Raw genomic sequence first — 20,335 nt, forward strand, 5'->3', positions numbered from 1 at the left:
AAATATAAAATTACATCAATGAAAACATTTGGAAATTGTACAATCTAAATTCTTTGCATTTCAATCATGTGAAATGTAGGTATTATTATTTATTTCTGCTTCTGACTTATCACTTATGTTTATGGATTATTTAATATCGACTCAATATGTCACATTAAAACGTTAAATATTTCATACGGTTTACGCTAAGACCTTGTCAAGGTTATACAGCATTATCAAATAAAAATATACGCACGGTGCATTTAAATATTAAAATAATTATGATTCATCATAATATAAATACAGACTAGTGACTACTCATAGATTATTCTGTTCTACGAATATTAGCTATTTGCGAACGTTTTGAAAAAAGTTAATGTTCCTGCTAGATACTTTAAAGTTAAAACAATTGAACATAAGGATTAGCAAAAAGCATTCTTTTACGAAATTAATTTATTTGAATAATACATTTTCGTTTTAATGAGAATACTGATGTTTCACGACAATCAAAGAAATAATATTTATTTTGCATTATTCATTAGTTTTAGCTTTTTAATTATTTTGAGTCTCCATATTTTTGTATCCTTGCAATTGTTTTGTATTAAGTAAATAATTTGTATTAGATATACTATCATTATATATTACACGACATTTTTTTTTTGCCCATAATAAATAATAATTCTAATAAAAATACATTTCTCTCATGTTTATTAATATGATCTATAAATTAAAACTTGTGCTATTAGGATATCGATTGGATATCAGCTGGCAACTTCAGCTGGCAATTGATAAATTATGACAGCTGAGTTTTAAATGCCATGTACGATGTGAACTTAAGTTTTAGTTTATATGAAGATTAGTTGTAATAATATTCGGTGTAAATTATTGTATCATCATATAAGTTCAAAATCGTATAGCTCAACAATTTGAAACCAAATTTGTCATCTTAAAAAAAAAATAAAACTTAAAGAAACTCTTAAGTGAGTAGCCTCCTTCATTTATAAAAATATGTGATAGAGTTTATATTTTGGCATGCAACCAACTTGTTTCCTTATAAAAACTGTTTGGTAAAAAGTAAAAAATAATGTCTCTCGTAATAACGCAGATAATATTATGCGGGTCGGTCGTTTTCAGTTGTATCATTATAATTCTCATCTAAAACATTTTACAAAATGTATTTAGGGTCTTAGTAGTTAAGTACTCGTATGTATATAACATATAATTATCTATTCAAGCGTAAGGTGAATAATTTATAAAATGTCGTTATGGAAAAATGATTGAAGGAATAAATGAACAAAAATTTTAACTCATCATATATTTTGTTACGTCATTTAGTCTCAAAAATAATGATACTTAATGAACTAAGTGTAAAGCTGTAAACATAACTTGGTAAATGTACCTATTACCTATTTTAATATGTAATATAATTTTCAAGACGACATTTTAGAAATGAGGGACAGTAAATTCAACCACAACTAGCACGGTCAAAAAGAAACATAAAAATAATTATAAGGCCATCCCAAGGAATATTTATTATATAATTTAAATACTATATCTAGAAAATAATTTGAAGAATGAAATAATAATATTATCAATAATTACTCTAAGTTATTGTAGCCTACCTTTTGAAAAAGTTGGAATACTTACGATTTATTTGCGTTTAAGAAAATCAATTTTTGTTTTTTATTGTAGATGTAAAAATAATATCTTTAACGACAGTAATAAAAAGTTGCCCAGAATACATGTTGAGGTACTTTGCTCACCAATTATCACACATAAGACAACGTTGTGACTTGTGTTATTTAATTTGAAATCAATAAAATATGATAGACCATTTAATTTAAATAGTTCTGTTCAGAGATCATTTACAACTACACTAAGTACTGATATTTCCCATATAATGTTCAAAATGTTACTATATTTATCCGTTACACTTGAAAAAATCTAAAAATTCCGTTTAGACCTATTTATTAGAATTTAACCTCACCAGCAGGTACTGTTAAGAATCATTTTTTTTCTTTTTGTGAGCTCCTTATATGCAAAAAATTAATTACAAAATAATTACGAAAAAAAATATCAACATAAAACTGATTAAAAAATATTAATTAATTTACTCTGATCCATCTAAAGTCAATCGAAACTGAATTTTAACAGTCTTTTAACTTATTGACAGGGTTGTCATTGTATTTGAAATCATATTACACAAATGAATATGACAATTTATTTTGACAGAACTATTACGCTATTTAAAATTGAATAAGAATTATAAGACTAAATGGTTTGACCCACTAAAAACCTAATGACATTGAAATAATAATTGCACCTAAATAGTAAATTTAACAATTGTGTAGTATTTATTGGAATATGTTTTGTTGAAAGAACAGAACAATAAAAGGTCAGTGGCATACTGAGACCATTGCTCACAATAAGGAAATGAGAACAATAGGATTCGTGTTGGATATTTTTCTAGGGAATTTTCGGAAACCAATCTACGGTAGTTTTACTATAATATTGTGTATTTATGTGATGTGTATTTTTTCTATACATTTATTTTGTAAAGACATCTTTTCCGTGAAATCTTAAGAGTTAATTGTAAATTGATTTAGAGGTTCTATAGTTGACGTAAAGTGTTCAACAATTATACAATATTAAAATAATTATTCATATATCATTATATGCATTACCTAAAACTATAACAACCGGTTGTATTATTACAAGAAAAATTTACTAACCTAATTATTAGCTATAAATTCCAACTTATTGTACCTAGTAATCAATTCAATAGTATTTAAAATCGTGTTATACATTTACGTATGACATAATATCATCAGATTTATTTATTTATTGTTGATATTTTCTTATTTAAATTGATTTATTTATTATGGTGAGAATTCCACTGAATTCAGTATTCAATCAATACTCTCTACCTTGAGGTATTACAATATTGCTTACAATGCATAGTCGTTAAACAATTGACTTAGCACAAATGTAATGTACAAACCAGTCATGGGTTTCGACCCATTTTTGGATCACGATATACCTTTTAATGGTAAATTAAAGTGTTCATATTTATTAAAAATAATTTTCGTTAAATTTAAATAAAATGCACATAATAATAGTAACACAAAATATAATATTTAAAAAATTTCCGTTCGTACACTTACAAACTTTTATTTATCGATATTTTTTTTTTTATAAACACTAGTCGCAACCGCTCAAAATGAATAATAAATCAAACTAGTAACGAGCCTAATTAAAGACCACTGGTATAGAATGTCTGTTTAACATTATACAATTTCAAAATAATAGTAGTTGATTATATTTCGTGGAATAAGAAAATGTATACGATTGGTAATTTAATGATTGAAACATTCGAAATATGAATTCTAAAATTAAAAATGTTGAGTGTTTTTGAGTTGGTATGTTTAATGTAATAAAAATATATCACTACAGCAATAAAATATTTTGGTTGATATATAAATGAAATATTAATACTGAATAGGGTCAAATTTAGGAATTCTGTACCCCGTGAAAAAAAAATAACCACCTTCATATGAATAATTTTCTTTTGCAAAACCTCGTATTAAATATGACGAATAATAATAATAATAATAATAATAATAGAATATAATAATAAATAAAGTGAATAGTTTTATTCTTTATATTTGTTGATAAATATGAAAAACTTTAATTCACTAATATTAATAAATCGCAGTTAAAATCGTCCAATAAATTTTAGGTCTGTAATATCAATTATAACATCTACATAGTTTATGCTTAAGTCATATTGTTTTCAAAGTTTTATACAACTGAGATATTCTTGATATCGTTATTGATTGTTGTTAATATATAGGAAAAGTAGATTTAAAGACCTAGCTAATAAAAAAAATAGATTTTAACTGTTATTAGAACTGAAGACAGACAACCTACAGAACAGTTTATTTTGTGGTGTGCATAAAAAACATACCAGGTGAACCATCAACATAATAAACTATTTGAAACTATTTGAACGTATCTCCAACGTGTTTTTTCTCTGAGAATGTATTTTTAAAAGTGAACGCATTATTTTAGAAGCTTTCGTCCTATACGTTTTATAAACGATAGCAACTTAACGATAACATTAATATATATTTGAAACTGTATCAGTATTAAATATAGTAAAATAAAATAACATTAGGTACTATAAACACAGACAGTTATAGTGACAGTCCAACACCTCGTATTATACTGACGATTGCTCCTACAGTTAACATCTTCCGATGGACTTGAAAGCTGATTGTCAATTATTGATTTATGCATTGTTATATTGCAGTAAGTATTTATAGTGAATATTGAATTTATTATCATTTCAATATAGGAACAAGAGTTCACGTTAGTATGTTTTCTTTAAATATTAACTAAAAATAGTGGACATGGAGCTAGTAAACAATGTAATATTCAAAACACTATTAAATAATTGGTATTCATACATTTAAATTTAAAAGAAATTTAAAATTAAAATATCGAGGAAATATATCATTTTATATGAAAAAAAAACAGATACAACTTAACTATAAATAATTATAGAACTTTAATTTATTTTTATTTTTTAATATTTTATTTTGGAATATATGATTAATGATAATATTACATTTTATAAAAATGCGGAAATTTATTTGAATGTTATTCTATTATATTTAAATGTTGGAATGGTATTTAATCACATAATTTACACATGGTCAGGTGCTTAGATCATATTTTAAGAAGTAATTTATCATCTTAAAATATATAATATTACTTACATATATATATTGTAAATATTTCTAAAGAAGCATTTATTATTTATCATAACATCCATAATTCAAGAGACCTGAACGTTAATATATTTATATGCATGTATAAATCATAGCGAAGGAAACTTTTTTCATTATCATGACAAGAACAACATATTATAATAGATGCAAAACCCATATTTTTTTTAGCTACGTACTTTCTCCGATAATTAGAGAATTCATTTAATCTTAAACATGACATCATCATTTATATAAATAAATTTAAATTTGTTTTTATTGATCACGATTACCACTTCGAATAATAAATAATGAAATTCAAATTTTTATTAAATAGCGCCATTTTTCACGAAGATAAATATTTTGCATCATGTCAGTCCTATAATTATACTGTTACTCAGGTATGATAATATATTAAATTTAAAACAAACTTAACATTTATTAAGTATATTATGATTAAATATGTTAAATGTTGATGATTTAATTGTCATATTGATATATTTACATTAAATAGTAAACAATTTACTGCTTAATTTAGTAGTTTAAATGATATAAATTCCTATCACACTGTTGTATGATTATTCATTTAAAATTAACTTTACTTAGGCATATTTTTTATTAAATATGTAAAAATGTTGATATTTCACTAGTTATAGTGTTAAATTTAGTAAATTTTTAATGATATACATAAAATCATTATGCTACTCGTTCAATGTACAAACCTTATTTTAAACGATACACAAAAGTGAACTACAGTGTGTGGTCCAGAGTTCTATGTTTAGAATAATAAATTATTGTTATTATATTTTGTGTGAATGGTCCGGCGTATTGTATATGCAATTTCGGTACATAGGTGTGGTGTAGACATCCAATCGGTATGCCACAGTGATTATTGGTAATTGAATATTTTAACGTAATCTATTATATTTATTATTATTTCGTGACTGTGACAATAATTTGTGAATTACCCGTTCGGACTGCATACACGAACAAGCATACATCGATTAATATCGATGGACAGAAACTCCATTGATATCAATTATCATGCTCATTGAGTAAATATAATCAGGGATGATAGAACTATAATATATATATAATATATATATGTTATATTAGTGTTTATTTTTCATAATTAGCTTACTATAATAGTTTTCAGTTCTTATAATATCAGAAACGCGATTTCAAAGTTGAAGGAAACATAAATATAAATACAAATCTAATATTAATAAAATTAATAAAGTAAATAAATAAATTCAGTTTTTTCACAACTGTTTCTTTTGGGAAGAATATGTAATATCTGATTAGATGGCATCTAACTAAAAAAAAAAAATCATCATAAGCCAAGTGGTTCCACCATTGATACACAAAATAAAATAAAGTCAAATCTATGATAATCCATCAAAAATACAGTTGGTAAAACAATACAATTATTGTTGGTTTGTTTTGAAATCCCACGTCGTATTCAATATAATATATAATAATATAAAATTGTTACCTTGTCTTCCATTTAGTACACAGGTAAAGTGGCACTCATATATTTTGACCCAAATGCTCTTTTGTATAGTATTATAATGTTATACAAATTTAAAACACATTTTGTATTTTTTTTTTCAAATAAAAGGCAATTATATAATAGCAGAAAACAATCATACTGTATTACTTTAAAATATAATCTGTTAAATACAAATTATTGAAGCTTATAATTTAATGGGCTTCCTCAAAAAAAAATTGCCCTTTCCCCTAAACCTAAAAAGAAGTGAGGAATTTATTACAATCCGAGTCAGAATAGGACTTACGCACCTTCCTCACTTCTGGCCTTATCCCTAAAGAACCTGCTCTAGTATGTGAAACATGCATTTAAGTTTTGATAACAATTATTAATACCCATTATTAATTGTTATTTAATTACGTATATAAGTATTATTTTGATTATGATTTTAATAGCCTTCTCAATTACCTATTATATCTTCATTTACTACGTTGATATTTCATGTGTGGTTGACAAATATAGTTAATACAGCTGGTAAAAATAGACAACTTTGGGGTGTAAGATTACGTTTTTCAGTTCAATGTCATCCGATATGGCCTACCATAAGAATATAATGTACCGATCATGATAGGATGAAAAGAAAACAATGAATGAAATTCGCACTCATATAACAATGCGTGGCAGTGGATGGTCGTGACTCGTGAGTATATTATATTTCCGCAATGTGGACCAGTGCAGTAATAACATATACCTATACCTAGGTATATGGTATAAAATATGTGATCACATCATTTGCACGTCCTCTAGTGAGTAGATAAATCGAAGAAATGTTTATATTATACAGAAGATATGCCGTTCCATCCGGTACGTATAATATTCTATTTTACACTACGACGATTAATTATAGCTATGGTACAACAAACGCTAAGCTTACCTATTATTATATTTGACAGTCATAATCGGCACTAATCATAAAGTCTTTAGATAGATAAGTTCGCATATTTCTATAGTCACTATATATGCTTGAATCCATTGTTCTTCACGGTTCGAGGTTTGCCATTCGTCGAAATTCGTGGAGAGTAATTGTATGAAGCTTATTCTTCATTGGTGACCCAAAATTGGCACAGTCATGTTCACAAAAAACACCTGACTATTTCTCTATAACGCCGGAGGTTGTTAAAATTAAAAAATCGAAAAACAAGAGTCAAAGCGAATGAGCAGATCTGTGTTCAGTTAATGTGAACTAGTGTTAGCCCCATTAGTCAGGAATTCGGGAAAATGTTGGTAGAACAAATTTTGCTCAAACCAGACGGCGCAATAACCAGCCAATTTTCCAGAAAGAAAACTTTTGACGATTAAAAGTCAATTTTTGAAACGACTAAAAAACGAATTTAACCCTAACGGAGGGTTTTACACATGGGGCGCCGTTTGAAATTACCACGGTATCTGAACATCTGCATTCCGAACCGTTGAACGGTAAATGTTTTTCACGAAATTCGGCACAGCAGTTCGGTATCTCGGAATCATATATGGTATTATAAGCAGCATAATTTTACACTAAATCGACACAGCAACGAGTGTATTTAGCACTCCTCGCCAATATAACTATGTCTGGAGATATGAAACTGTATAGAGCTGTACAAGTTTCGTGTGTGACGCAACTATCGCGTTTAATTAGCCCGCCTCGGGGGGTCATTCCAACGAGGTTCGTCCGCTGCACTTGGCTCGCGAGAATTGCGTTTACCATCGCTTTCGGCGGTAATTGTTTGTTTAGGCGGGCTGCAGGTCCAATGATTTTCAAACAGCATTCAACAATAACGCGAGTTGTTCTAATTTGAATATTTTACGAAATAATGATGGCGCAAACCGGAGAAACGAGACACGCACCTAATAGTATTCAAATAATGCATGGTCGAATTTATGTTTTTCGACAAGCCAACCATTATGGATCGTACGAACAATAAATATTGTTGGTATATTATGATTTCAAAACAACGTCGTCGTGTCAAATAGGGGGTCACAATAGTTCCGGCTCGTTGGTTGTAAAAAAAAATGTCCGTTTTGACGTACTGCGGTACACGTATTTTGAGCCATAGAACTTTACAACGTCGTTTACAACCACAATTGAATTGAATGTGGTATGAATCAAAGTATCAAAATTGTTGCTTACATTATATTTTAGATAAATATTGATAAGTACCTAATAGGTTAAGATTAGGCTAAATCGTAAATATTGGAATTAGTAACGTAATGTATGGTATGGTTATAATTAGGGTTGTTTGTTTCCTACATAAAAAACACATTAATTTTTTTTAAATCCCCAAAAATTTGGTTTAAATGCACTTGGAATTTTCATAAATTACTAAATATGTCTTTAAGATTTTCAAAACATACTTAATGAACAAAGTCAAAAATAATAAAATATATTAATTCTTATTGAAAAGAAAAATACCAGATGTACATATAGTTAATCGAAAAGAACAACAGTCAATAACATTAAAGTATAACTAATGTAATACCAGTATAAATATAATTATACAATGCTGTTGCAGATATCAGTCTTATTTATTTGTTACTCAAAAATAAAATATATTATAATTATTGAAATTTACTAGTTCATTTAAATTTAAATTCCATTAAAATTATAATTTTAAAATTCAATTGAATTATCAATGTATCTGTTTATAACTTTTAACCAGAAAAGTTGATTTTATCAATTTAGTATTATACCAATTGAATTATATCCTGGGAAAAAAATGTAATAAGTTTGCATAATAAATCGATACATTTTTATTTAATTCGAAATGATAATATGTGAGATAAAAATTTCATTTGGGACATACAATTCAAAATACGGAATTGTATTTTACGTTATTTTGAGTATTTTTCTAATTTTCTGTGCACATTTCTCTAATTTTAAGTGCATCAGTGAATGTACAATTTTGGTTTTTGAGTACATTAAATAATAATTGTTTCGTCAAAGCTCGTTTGCTAACCTTTGATTTTGGATTTTCAAGTAATAATTATTATTTATTGTGAACTGATGGTACAATATTGACTTACGTAGCGAGTGGGTGGTAGAAGTATCAAAGACAAACAAACAAGACAAGTGTCAATATTATTCAATATCTGACTGAAGGGGAGTAAAATTATTATAACTTTAAATATTATAAATATTTTTTGTAGGTATGTTTAAAACTAATCTTTCTACACACGGGTTTTTAAAACTATCACTAAAAACTGTTTTCTTTATTTTTCTTTAAACCTAGTAGTATACCATAAAGTGAAGTAGAAATTTCATTTTTTTATGAACGAGAAAAAGCATATGAAATTGCATGTTTAAAAAGACATTTTACGTTGAGTTAAATTATTATTCATAACCTGCAATGGCGCTGAAGCCACACCTAAAACATATTATTACACTTTTTGTTTAAATTGAGTTTATAACATAATAGTTATTGAATTAATGGTGAAGTCGGTAATTAATAATAATCTTCAATTACTCTACATTATAATATAAAATTGCTATTTCTAACACAGAAATAGGTATAGGTACAAATGTGAAATGACAGGCCTTCACAGTTATTTATGAAACTATGCTTCAAAAAAAAACTAACAGTCGTTACATATTATATTTTTAAAAAAGTACAAATAATATGATTTAAATTTTAATATCAAGGAATATTCTATAATAGACATTATTAATCTCAATCTTAATTAAAATATATAATATGAAATGAAAATGTAATTGTTAAACTAAATAGATATTAATAAAAGTTATCACAAAAAAAATTTGCAAAAACTAATAAGGCACATACATTAAAAGGTTTGTAACAGTTTGCCTGCCTCCAAAACACCAGTTTTTATACATTTACAAAGTTAAAATCATTGTTTATTCATTGTGTAAAATGTCAATTTAATATTGGAAATAATTAAACTATTTTAGTTCATGGCGATCTTATAATAAGGAAATATAGAAAATAATTGGCTGCCGTAAAACAAACATAATTTTTTGCCGGGCGTCAACGAAACATATTCATAAGATTATTATATCTACTACCTTAAAATTGTATTCAATCGACAGTATTGAAAGTAGATTCGTCTCCCTTTACATAGTATGTGTAAATATTATTCCTACAATTTAATTTTTCTTTTAAAACCACTATAAATTACTCGAACGACTGAAAAAAAAATGTAATGGATGTAAACAAATAATAATTTATAGTCATAACAAACTGTTTAATAGTTATGTCGATAAATTGTAAATGTTTATAACAAAAACCATTTATGGATATTTGTATTTATTGAACTTCAGTGTACGTAACTGTTTTAAACAAAACAGTATCACCAAAAACATAATTTTTTTTACATTTTATCCATATTTTCATCATAAATGTAAATTACCTATACGTATCATGATATCCGTTAAATATGATACCTTTTTTAAAACCTTTTATTTAAAACCTATACAAGGAAAAATGTCCACAATAAATAATTATGATGACATAGGAAATAACTGAATCCCACTAGAATAAAAGCCAAGCTATTGATGCGGTATGCCTCAAAAGGGATGAATAAATTTAATTAATTAAGTTTTTTTTTCCAGTAACTCTCGAAGAGAAAATAATAATATTTAACAATACGATTTTTACAAAAATATTGTATAGGTACATGGCCGTCTGTCGTAATGGCCTGCAATTTATTTTGAAATTTTAAACTATCCAATAAGTTTTTTTCATCAATTATTAATTTTAAAAAAAAGAAGGGCTCATAATATAGGTAGATATGTGGTAGTTAAAAAAAAAATGAGAAACCTTACACAACTATGAATAACAGCCACATTTTTGTCTTTGTGATCTAGTAGTATAAACTATTTGTGGTGGCATGCTAATTTAAAGTACGGAATTAAAACGAGAAGTGCACAAGTATTGTAAAACAGGAATTTTTTTTTTTAACTTTGGAATAATTGAGGTTCGCTTGTGTTAAATCCTACTAAACATATTTTACCTATATACATTTTTTTTCTCTGTATAAATTGTAATTTTTTAGTATTATCATTACTAAAGCGTTATATTATGCCCATAATAATTGTGCGTACTTATATCTACGCACCGATAAGATTAATTTATAAAGGAAAACTACGCATGTTCGACATCACTCATTCTACACATTTTCATCTACGTTATGTTAATTTTAAATAGGTAAGTACCTGTTTTCAAGTTATTCAAACTAATTTAAGTTTGAATGGCAGGATTTTGTTTGGAATGCGTTAATATAATTTTTGTACATATTATATTAAATCGAGGGCAGGTATTTTTTTTTTTTTTTTTAATATTACTTCAGTCACATAACTACTAAATATTGAAATAGTTTTTTATAGAAGTTAACAACACGCAAAACGGAATAAGCGATGTCGCTAAAAGTGGCTTGTGCACTAAATGCATAGTGAATTGTGGTCTCTTTAGTACGTCAAGCTTCTGTGAAAGACCACATCATTATTTCGAGTACGTGATAAAAAATAATATGATGGAATACGAACCATCTCATTCAACTGTTAATGATCATTACAATTTACAGATGTGGAATAGTGTGACTTTTGTTCACGTTCACAGAACCGCAACCCTTATATTCATTGTCCAAATATTATAGATATTCATTGACAGACCATATAGTTGTATGTCCCTTGCCATATTATTGTTTTATATTATCATCACAACGAAAACAAAACTGCATTTAAATTTAATTCCATCTCTTTTATTTATAAAATGTCTGTTATATCCTATAATGTACCTATTATGCGATATATTTTTTATTTTTTGTTCAGGAGAAACTAAACCGCAATTTACTTTTTAATGTATCTACGGATTATAGACTTATATCCAGGATTTACTTAAATAAACTTGAATTTAATGACAAGTATGAAGACGTTTTATGCATTACTCACTTTACGCTTGAATGTGAATCAAATAATATATTTTATACTTTATGAGAATCTGTTTGCTGTAGAATACTGTTTTTGATAGTTAAATGAAAATGTTTGAATTTTGTGGTGGTTTTCTAGAAAAAAAACTACCGATAATCTATTCAAAATGTTGAAGAATTCATCGAGGGTCAGTTTTGGGTGTAACGAATTTGTAATTTCCCTCGAATTCACAAAACGACACTACTTTGCGCCAAGTCAAGTTAATCGTGACGAGAAACACAATACCCAGTACATCTATATCCAGTCCAGCTCTTTCATTATTTTTTTTGTAAATACCCACATTATGAACTAAAACAAAACAATGAGTAGAATTTGGAATATAATTATTTAAATGTAACAGCAAAAGCCCTAGGACCAGACGGTGTTTGACTTTTTCTTTTATTTAAAACCAACCTAATATCGGAAAAAAATAATTCTTAAAAAAACTTAATTTAATATACAGTTCTGGAACTATTTCTTCTGATTGGAAGAACTAAACAGGTGTTTCATTCTTATCTCAAAAAAATAAAATACAAATTTAACACATCCGAACTATACCGTTCTTTTTCTTAACTCACAATGTGTAGACGTATGGTAAATTAATAGCTAAATACTAATGTAACCATTGAAAAAAATAATTATCCAATCCTAGACAAAAATAGTTTTGGATATCAAATTGAAACAAATTACTCATTAATTATAAAAAATCCAATCTGAAATTGAAAATACAATGTAAACTCAACAAATCTTATATAATCTTTGGAATGTATAGTACGAGTAGATAATATAATATTGTCTGCCAACCTCATATAATCATGAAACTTGAAAAAATGTTTTGTAAATGAAACATGTGTATTTAACAAATTCTTTCAAGTTAAAGTTAATAATTTAATATTAATTATATGATATGATATCAACAGAAATGGTGTACTCGAGCTGGTGTTAACACTATCCGTTACACTTTGTAATTTTTCCTATAAATAATGTACCGAAGTCAATACGACAACCCTGCCAAATGTAGCTTAGTTGTCTTAAATATTTTTTTTTGAAGTAAAGAACTCTGTACCATCCAATCTTGTTTATGTAAATCACTTAAAAATCTTTACATGAATGTTCACAAAAAATATGAATTCACATTTTCGAAAAGTAAATGTAAATATTGAATAATATTACATTCACACAAAAAAGAAAATTAAATAAATTAAATCTCAACATGTATAATAATAAGATTCCCAAAAGTCCTCGAAGTTATATTTGACTCAATTAGTCCACAGGTATTCAAGACTTCAAAGCATATTATTCCAAGTTCCAACCATATTAAAATTACACTAATGCCTTCAAAACAGAATGTAATGTTAGAATCACTGGGTATTATAAATAAATGCATATGAAGTAATAATATATAAGCTCAAACTTATTATAATCAAATGTGACATAATATTCCACAAATCAAGGAACTGAAACAAATTATCCGGAGACATATTCCAAAGGCAATGCCTAGAACTTCTAATACCAAACATTATCTCGATAAATTAATATAACATATTGTTGAAAACTTTGTACATTTGTGATTACTTTTATTATTATTTATATAGTTGATATGACTTAATATTTTATTTTATTTTCTATAGTAAAAAAAAAAAAAAATAATGTGATATTTATATTTCAAAACATTTTCGATCTGGAACAAAAATTTTCCAAAATTTTTCAATACGACTTTATTTGTTCACGACTACATCGATAAACTCTTTTGTTTTTATTCAATACAATATTAAATTAAATATTAATTAAAAAACAAATACATTATTATAACAAAACAATACCGTTTAAAATGATAATTATTATTGTACTCAAATACAGTATCATAATTTGTTTTTATTTGTCCATTGATAGCAACTATTTACAGAGTTCAAAATTTTTCATTTGGATCCGATTAATTATAACTAACAAAAACACAAAATATAATCATTAAATTTTTGGTAGCAGTACCTTGCATAAAAATAGTGATACATAGTATTTACATTAGGTAGTATTTTATGATTGGTGAACAACAAAATATAGAGCTTGACAATTATAAAAAAACACGTGTGTCTGTGACATATTAACTTTATGTTAAAATAAATAAAATAAATAAATAAAATTAATGTTTTTTACTTTTGCATAAAATGAAACAATTTCTGTTCTTGATATGTACTATGTGAACGAAAAATATTTCATACTCAACAACTAAATAAGTATCAGTTTTAATGATAATTTTTATTTTATTGTTAAATCAACAAAATAAAAATAAATAAAATAAAAAAATTATTATATCTATTATTATTTTACTTTTGTATTTTTTTTAATCATTAAGTATATGGGAAAATATAAAATAATTTTTCCGGTGGATAGTTTTAAGAATTTTTTTTATTTCATGTTTTGAAAGAAAGTTGTTTAAAGGTTTCAAGAATTGATACATTTCCAAAGAACTACAATAAGTTGTAAAATAGAATCAGTCATTTCGAAATTCTACAGAGAATTTAAACACAATTGAATCAGAGGTAAATTAAATTTAGTAAACGTTATACATAAAAAGAGATTTAACCAGAAACTTGAGATTATTATTGACTTTTTACACTGTGGTCATACATTTAGTATTAAATTATAATATTTCTTTAAATATATTCGCTTTTACTCAGTAAAACGTTTATGTTACACGAAAGTTTATATATTTCTGTAGAAATGTATTTAGTCAAGTCAATTTCTTTATAATAATATAGAATTCGTAGCCTTCGTAACAGTCATGTTGTTCTTATAAAAAAAAAACGGAAATCTGTCTTTATCCAACAATATTTTACACAATAGTTGCTAAAATCATCGATGGATGTTTAATGTAAGGGTAGCTCAATATAACTATCTTACATTATAAAATATACGTTTAATAAATATTTAATTTTGTAGCTAGTATGAAAATATGAAGCAATTAAATTTACAGAAATATTAATGTTATACTTTGAATTCGTTCATTATTTGTACTGTATGATCAAACTATTAAAGTCTTAGAAAATACTATAGATAATAAAATAAACGTATAAGTCGATTCGTATTTCAGGCGAACAATACCATACACATTATTATGTTTTCAAAACACAATTTTTAGTCGATATAAAAGTCCATTTTAAAGCAACAATCCCTATATAATAATGTCTCGACAAAACATAGTTTCAATAGACTACTTTTCATCATTTTCAGTTTTCTATTGTGTAAAGCGACGAAATGGGATAGTATTATATGTATACTATATAAATATATTTGTTATTTTTTTATATATTTTTCAAATACTTTTACCAATAGTGAAACAACGAGAAATAGTTATGTAATATTATTTTTAAGTTTCATATTCAATAAGTCAATTACATATTATTATAATATAAAACAAAATTATTCTAATAAATAACATTTTAAAATATATACAATTATACTCCTAAGTTTAAGGTATACCAAAAATTGTAAAAAAAGTTTAAATTAAAATTCATGTGAGTATATACTTATAACAGTACAAAATAAATGCAGTCACAATAATTAATAGCGTTAAATCTGTTTTAGTAGGTACAACAACGATTTTACTCGACTGTAATATTATTGTCATACTTCGAGTTCGTAAAGTCAAAGTAGGCAGGTGGTTAATTAATGCCGGTATGATTTTAAATTCTATTTCGGTTATATAATGAACGTTACAGTATATTTTGTCCAATTTCAGACATACCATTTTCTACCTACCAGTCATCATATTTTGTCGGTTGAACGGTATAAATACGTCGTCATTTATTTTTAGTTGTTCGTTTATTAACTTTTATTCCCTATATGCTTGATTTCTTGTACCCTATATACATATATATATATGTATGTGGTATAAACGATAAGTTGTTCATTTCTACAAAGTTGAATGAGTTGAGTGGATGAATAATTATACAAATTTATACTCATATTAACTTAAAATACCTTGGGATTAAAATGAGTAAAAGATTGTCGGTACAGTAATTCTAATGAAGCGCACATGCATTATTCAAATGCATTATACTGTCATCTCGGCTTTTCGTAATTCTGTTATTGTATTTTGAATTGCTGCTTTGATATCGTTGAAGGTTCTCGAGCACAGGAAGAATAATATACAATTATGAGTACATATTATTATTATTATTATTATTATTATTATTATTATTATTATTATCATCAAGATAAGTTCAACCCATAAAAATTATATTTTGTATTCGGAATGATAAAATGGTGTATTTTACCAAAAAATAACTACATCAACACAAATTAATAATTAGCTTATATTATGTATTATACATTAAATTGGTACTGCTTCGCTGTGTTTATTCGTTTGTCTTGTCAAGATAACCATAAATAATTTTGAATATGAATCTTAAAAACACACAAACTGTTCACATTTTATAATATTATGTCCATATATTATATTGTGCGATTCCTATAAGTTTTATTTACAAAAAATGTATTTTCAATTACAGTTATAATAGTAATTCCAAATTATGTACACGTTAAAGTAAAAATCCTAAGACAGTTTTTGTGTTCATGTAATATTACATTTCCTAAAATAAAATAAAATATCCTTTGAATATCTTGGGTTAAATAAAAAAGCGAGGAAGGGAGTAATCCTATAATTAATTTCCAAGCTTTTTGATACGACAAATACAATTATATTGTCATCTATAGATAAAAATTAAAATATTGAAAATATTTTGACGATTTCATTAAATACAGAAAATGATAAAATAAACATTTGGTGTGGATTTCAAGTACCTACGTTTAATATTTATTGAATTACATCAAAATAAGAAAATCGTTCTATGAGAAATCGAGTGAATATCCTATGTCGTAGAAATGTGAACTACAAACACTCATAACAATTTTATTTGACTTCCAGGTCAATGATTTTTTTTTTGTTTAAGGTAGAAAAATGTATGAGGAATCTTTTATTAAATTTAACAATATTTGACATGAAGAGAAAAAAATATGAATTTCCAACTCAACATAAATTGCAAATTTTCTTAATTTTGTCGAATTTTCTCAAAATTTTAACCTCGGACGCTCATAAGAAAATAGTGTGGATTCACGCTTAAATTTGATTAAATTTAAATCAACAAAAATCTATGAGAAACCCTGTATTACATTTTCAAGTTTCTTACCAAGCAAGATATTCTTTATCGACATTAAGTAAAAAAAAACTAAAAAAATTAAAATTTGCGTATGGCTCATCATGAATCAAAAATGTTTTTTTAGTATTGTAATGAAGGCATAATCCCTTACATCCAACATGGATACTTTCCAGTCAATATTACATAATGACTTATATATATATTATATTACATTTTCTGTTTAGAAAATAAATATCTTAGACATAATTAGTTTGCAACCATACCATTTCACTTTCATATATAACTATATAGTGCTAAAAGTTGACATTTTAGTATTAATATCGATGTTGCGGTTTTTGACTATTATTTTTATAAATTTTTAATGAAAGAACTATTTATGATGGTTATAAGTAGGTTAACTCCGTAGGTTAAAAATGCAAGTATTGAAAATACGTGGAGATATTACAAAGGAAATTGATTTTGTGACTTATTTATACTTACACTTTTTGTAAGAATTAAAATAACGTCATTGCAACTATGTGACTGTTATATAACACCTGGCCATGAAAATATTAATACGTCATTATACATTTATTTATTCGAGCATTTTTTGGTATTGCTGACACTTTGGATAGGCATATTGCATATGTCCAATTTAATTTATTTATTCAAAATATATATTTTTTTTTTATACACTTATGGTTTTGATTGTTTTTTAAGTATATTTCAAATACTGACTGTAGTTAAGGCGATAATAATGACGAAAACTTTTGTTAAACCATGATACCAAAACACCGTATTGTCCTTTGCCGAAACATAATACTGAAGTACAACTTAATTTAACCATTTTCATTGTTTATTCAATGGTGTATCAATCATCTTATTTAAAATGTTTTTAAGCTTAAGATCTAAATAATTGATTATGTATTGAGAATCAAAATTAAAATAAGTTCTTACATTATTTTATTTACTAGCTCGTACCTATATATTTCATAAAATGTTAAGGACTTGGTGGCTGGTATATACAAGTGTAGTTGTTATATACGAAAACCTTAGTAATTAATATTAAAGTACTTAAATTAAGTGTTTCAATATCAAAGTCACAGGTAACCTAACATAACCCAACCTAACCAATGCGATGGTTAAAATATCTGCTATGTGTAATATCAAATACCACGTTTAAATAGAAACCATACAACATCGAATTTAATTGCATTTATTTTCTATCTAAGTACCCATTTAAAATGTACAAACATCAAACATTTATAATCTAGACGACGATTAACAACATATTTTAACCAGCAGATGACTCTTTATATTATTAAGAAGGTATACTTATAACTTTTTACATATACGTTTACTTTTGTCAATACACAAAGATTTTAAAAGCTAATTTATTTTAATATTGATGTCATTTCTTACTTAAGTATAAAATAGTATATTATACTATGATATTATTATGATCACATTTTCCTATATTTTCTAAGAAATAAAAAATTATAAATCACTGCTGCATTTCATTTTCTCCAGGGACTAAAAATACGATTTTATTTCATAAGATAAAATATTTTTAAATTATTGACAAATATACTATCCGTATTATAAAACATTTCGCATAATAGAATTTTATCATATTCATATTAATACATAAGTAATAATCTGTCAAATGGATGAATTTAAAATTAATTTGTTTATAAATAATAATAGTGGTATTATCACAAAATAAATAGAATTTCATATATTCTGTGGAATTATGTAAGCGATATAAACGATACAGATGGAATTGTAAAAGCTTATTGCTGGTTTTTCAGTGCAAGACATATTATACATTTATACTCCCTGACTCGATGATAAGTTTTAAACATAAAGTATAAGTTGTAATACCTATAGGTATAAGTGTTATGTGGATAACTTATTATTGATTAAACATTGAAAAATAAATATAATTATTAGAGATATTAATTTTTTTTTATAGTTATTTTGTATTTAAAACTCAATATGAAATTATGATTTCTAATAAATAATAAGACTTTTAGATTTTCATTAAATTTAAATCAAATTCAACCTTTATAACCTAAAAAATGATCAGAAAAATGATATTCATTATAAAAATTATAATTTTTCATTAAAGGTAATTATATGTATCTATTCTCATGTTAAATAAAAAAAGTAAAACATGATCGATAGAGTATATTGGCTCCAAGTAGGTTAACAAAAATCTTTATATCACGTAATTTATGGTCTTCAAAATGTATAGAAATTATAGTGAGCAAATAAAAAACCGTTTAGTTGAACATCGTATGAGTACCAGAAATATATTATGAAAAAACCCTAAACTGCTTATGATATTCCCTCAATCTTTATCAATTAATAAACCATAATCATAAAGTTATCGATTTCTTTCACGAAGAAAAGCTTTTCAGAAATTAAATACGTAATTTATACCATTATCCTAATGGTTGTATGGACTTACAAAGTTTCCGAAAGATTTATCTCGAATTATCTTACCCCTGTATTAAAAAGCAATATAATGGTAGGTACAAGTTTACAGACAATTATTATACAGGTGGTTTTTTTTAATTTAATATACACCACAGGCCACCGTTCTCGAATGAAAAAAAAAAACCCCACTGTTATGATGAATTAATTTTAACCAAAATGTTACCTGGCATTCGTAAGTACCGTTGTCGATCTTGGCTACTGGCGATATCCTTAAATCCCAGTCATCACTTTTCTCCGAATGAAAAACGCGAAAACGTCCGTCATTTATGTACGTCAACACACCCGAGCTCAGTATATGCCAATCTCTCCGTCGTACCCAAGACACCTGAAACCATTATTTTTATTAAAGTTGATTTTTTCAAAGCTCAAATGTATTATAACACATATTATTATACACAGCGCAGTGGACATTAATACACAATATCGGGTTGCCTAAAACGTATTTCGGTGTTTAAATAAATACATCCATCATATTATTCGGTTGTTCTTTTATATT

The 20,335-nt window shown here is 26.0% G+C and overlaps 1 protein-coding gene across 2 annotated transcripts in view; it reads right to left on the reverse strand.

The window, feature by feature from the left end:
- The window catches only part of LOC111029050 (hemicentin-1-like), a 214,726-nt gene that overhangs the window by 37,028 nt on the left and 157,363 nt on the right, over positions 1-20,335 (reverse strand). For both annotated transcript variants that reach the window (XM_022307883.1, XM_022307884.1), the window contains exon 6: positions 20,003-20,164. In XM_022307883.1, the coding sequence (XP_022163575.1) occupies positions 20,003-20,164 (162 nt within the window). The remainder of the gene's footprint in view (positions 1-20,002; positions 20,165-20,335) is intronic.

This window comes from Myzus persicae, unplaced genomic scaffold, assembly GCF_001856785.1.
Source record: "Myzus persicae strain clone G006 unplaced genomic scaffold, MPER_G0061.0, whole genome shotgun sequence".
Classification (NCBI taxonomy): Eukaryota; Metazoa; Arthropoda; class Insecta; order Hemiptera; family Aphididae; genus Myzus; species Myzus persicae.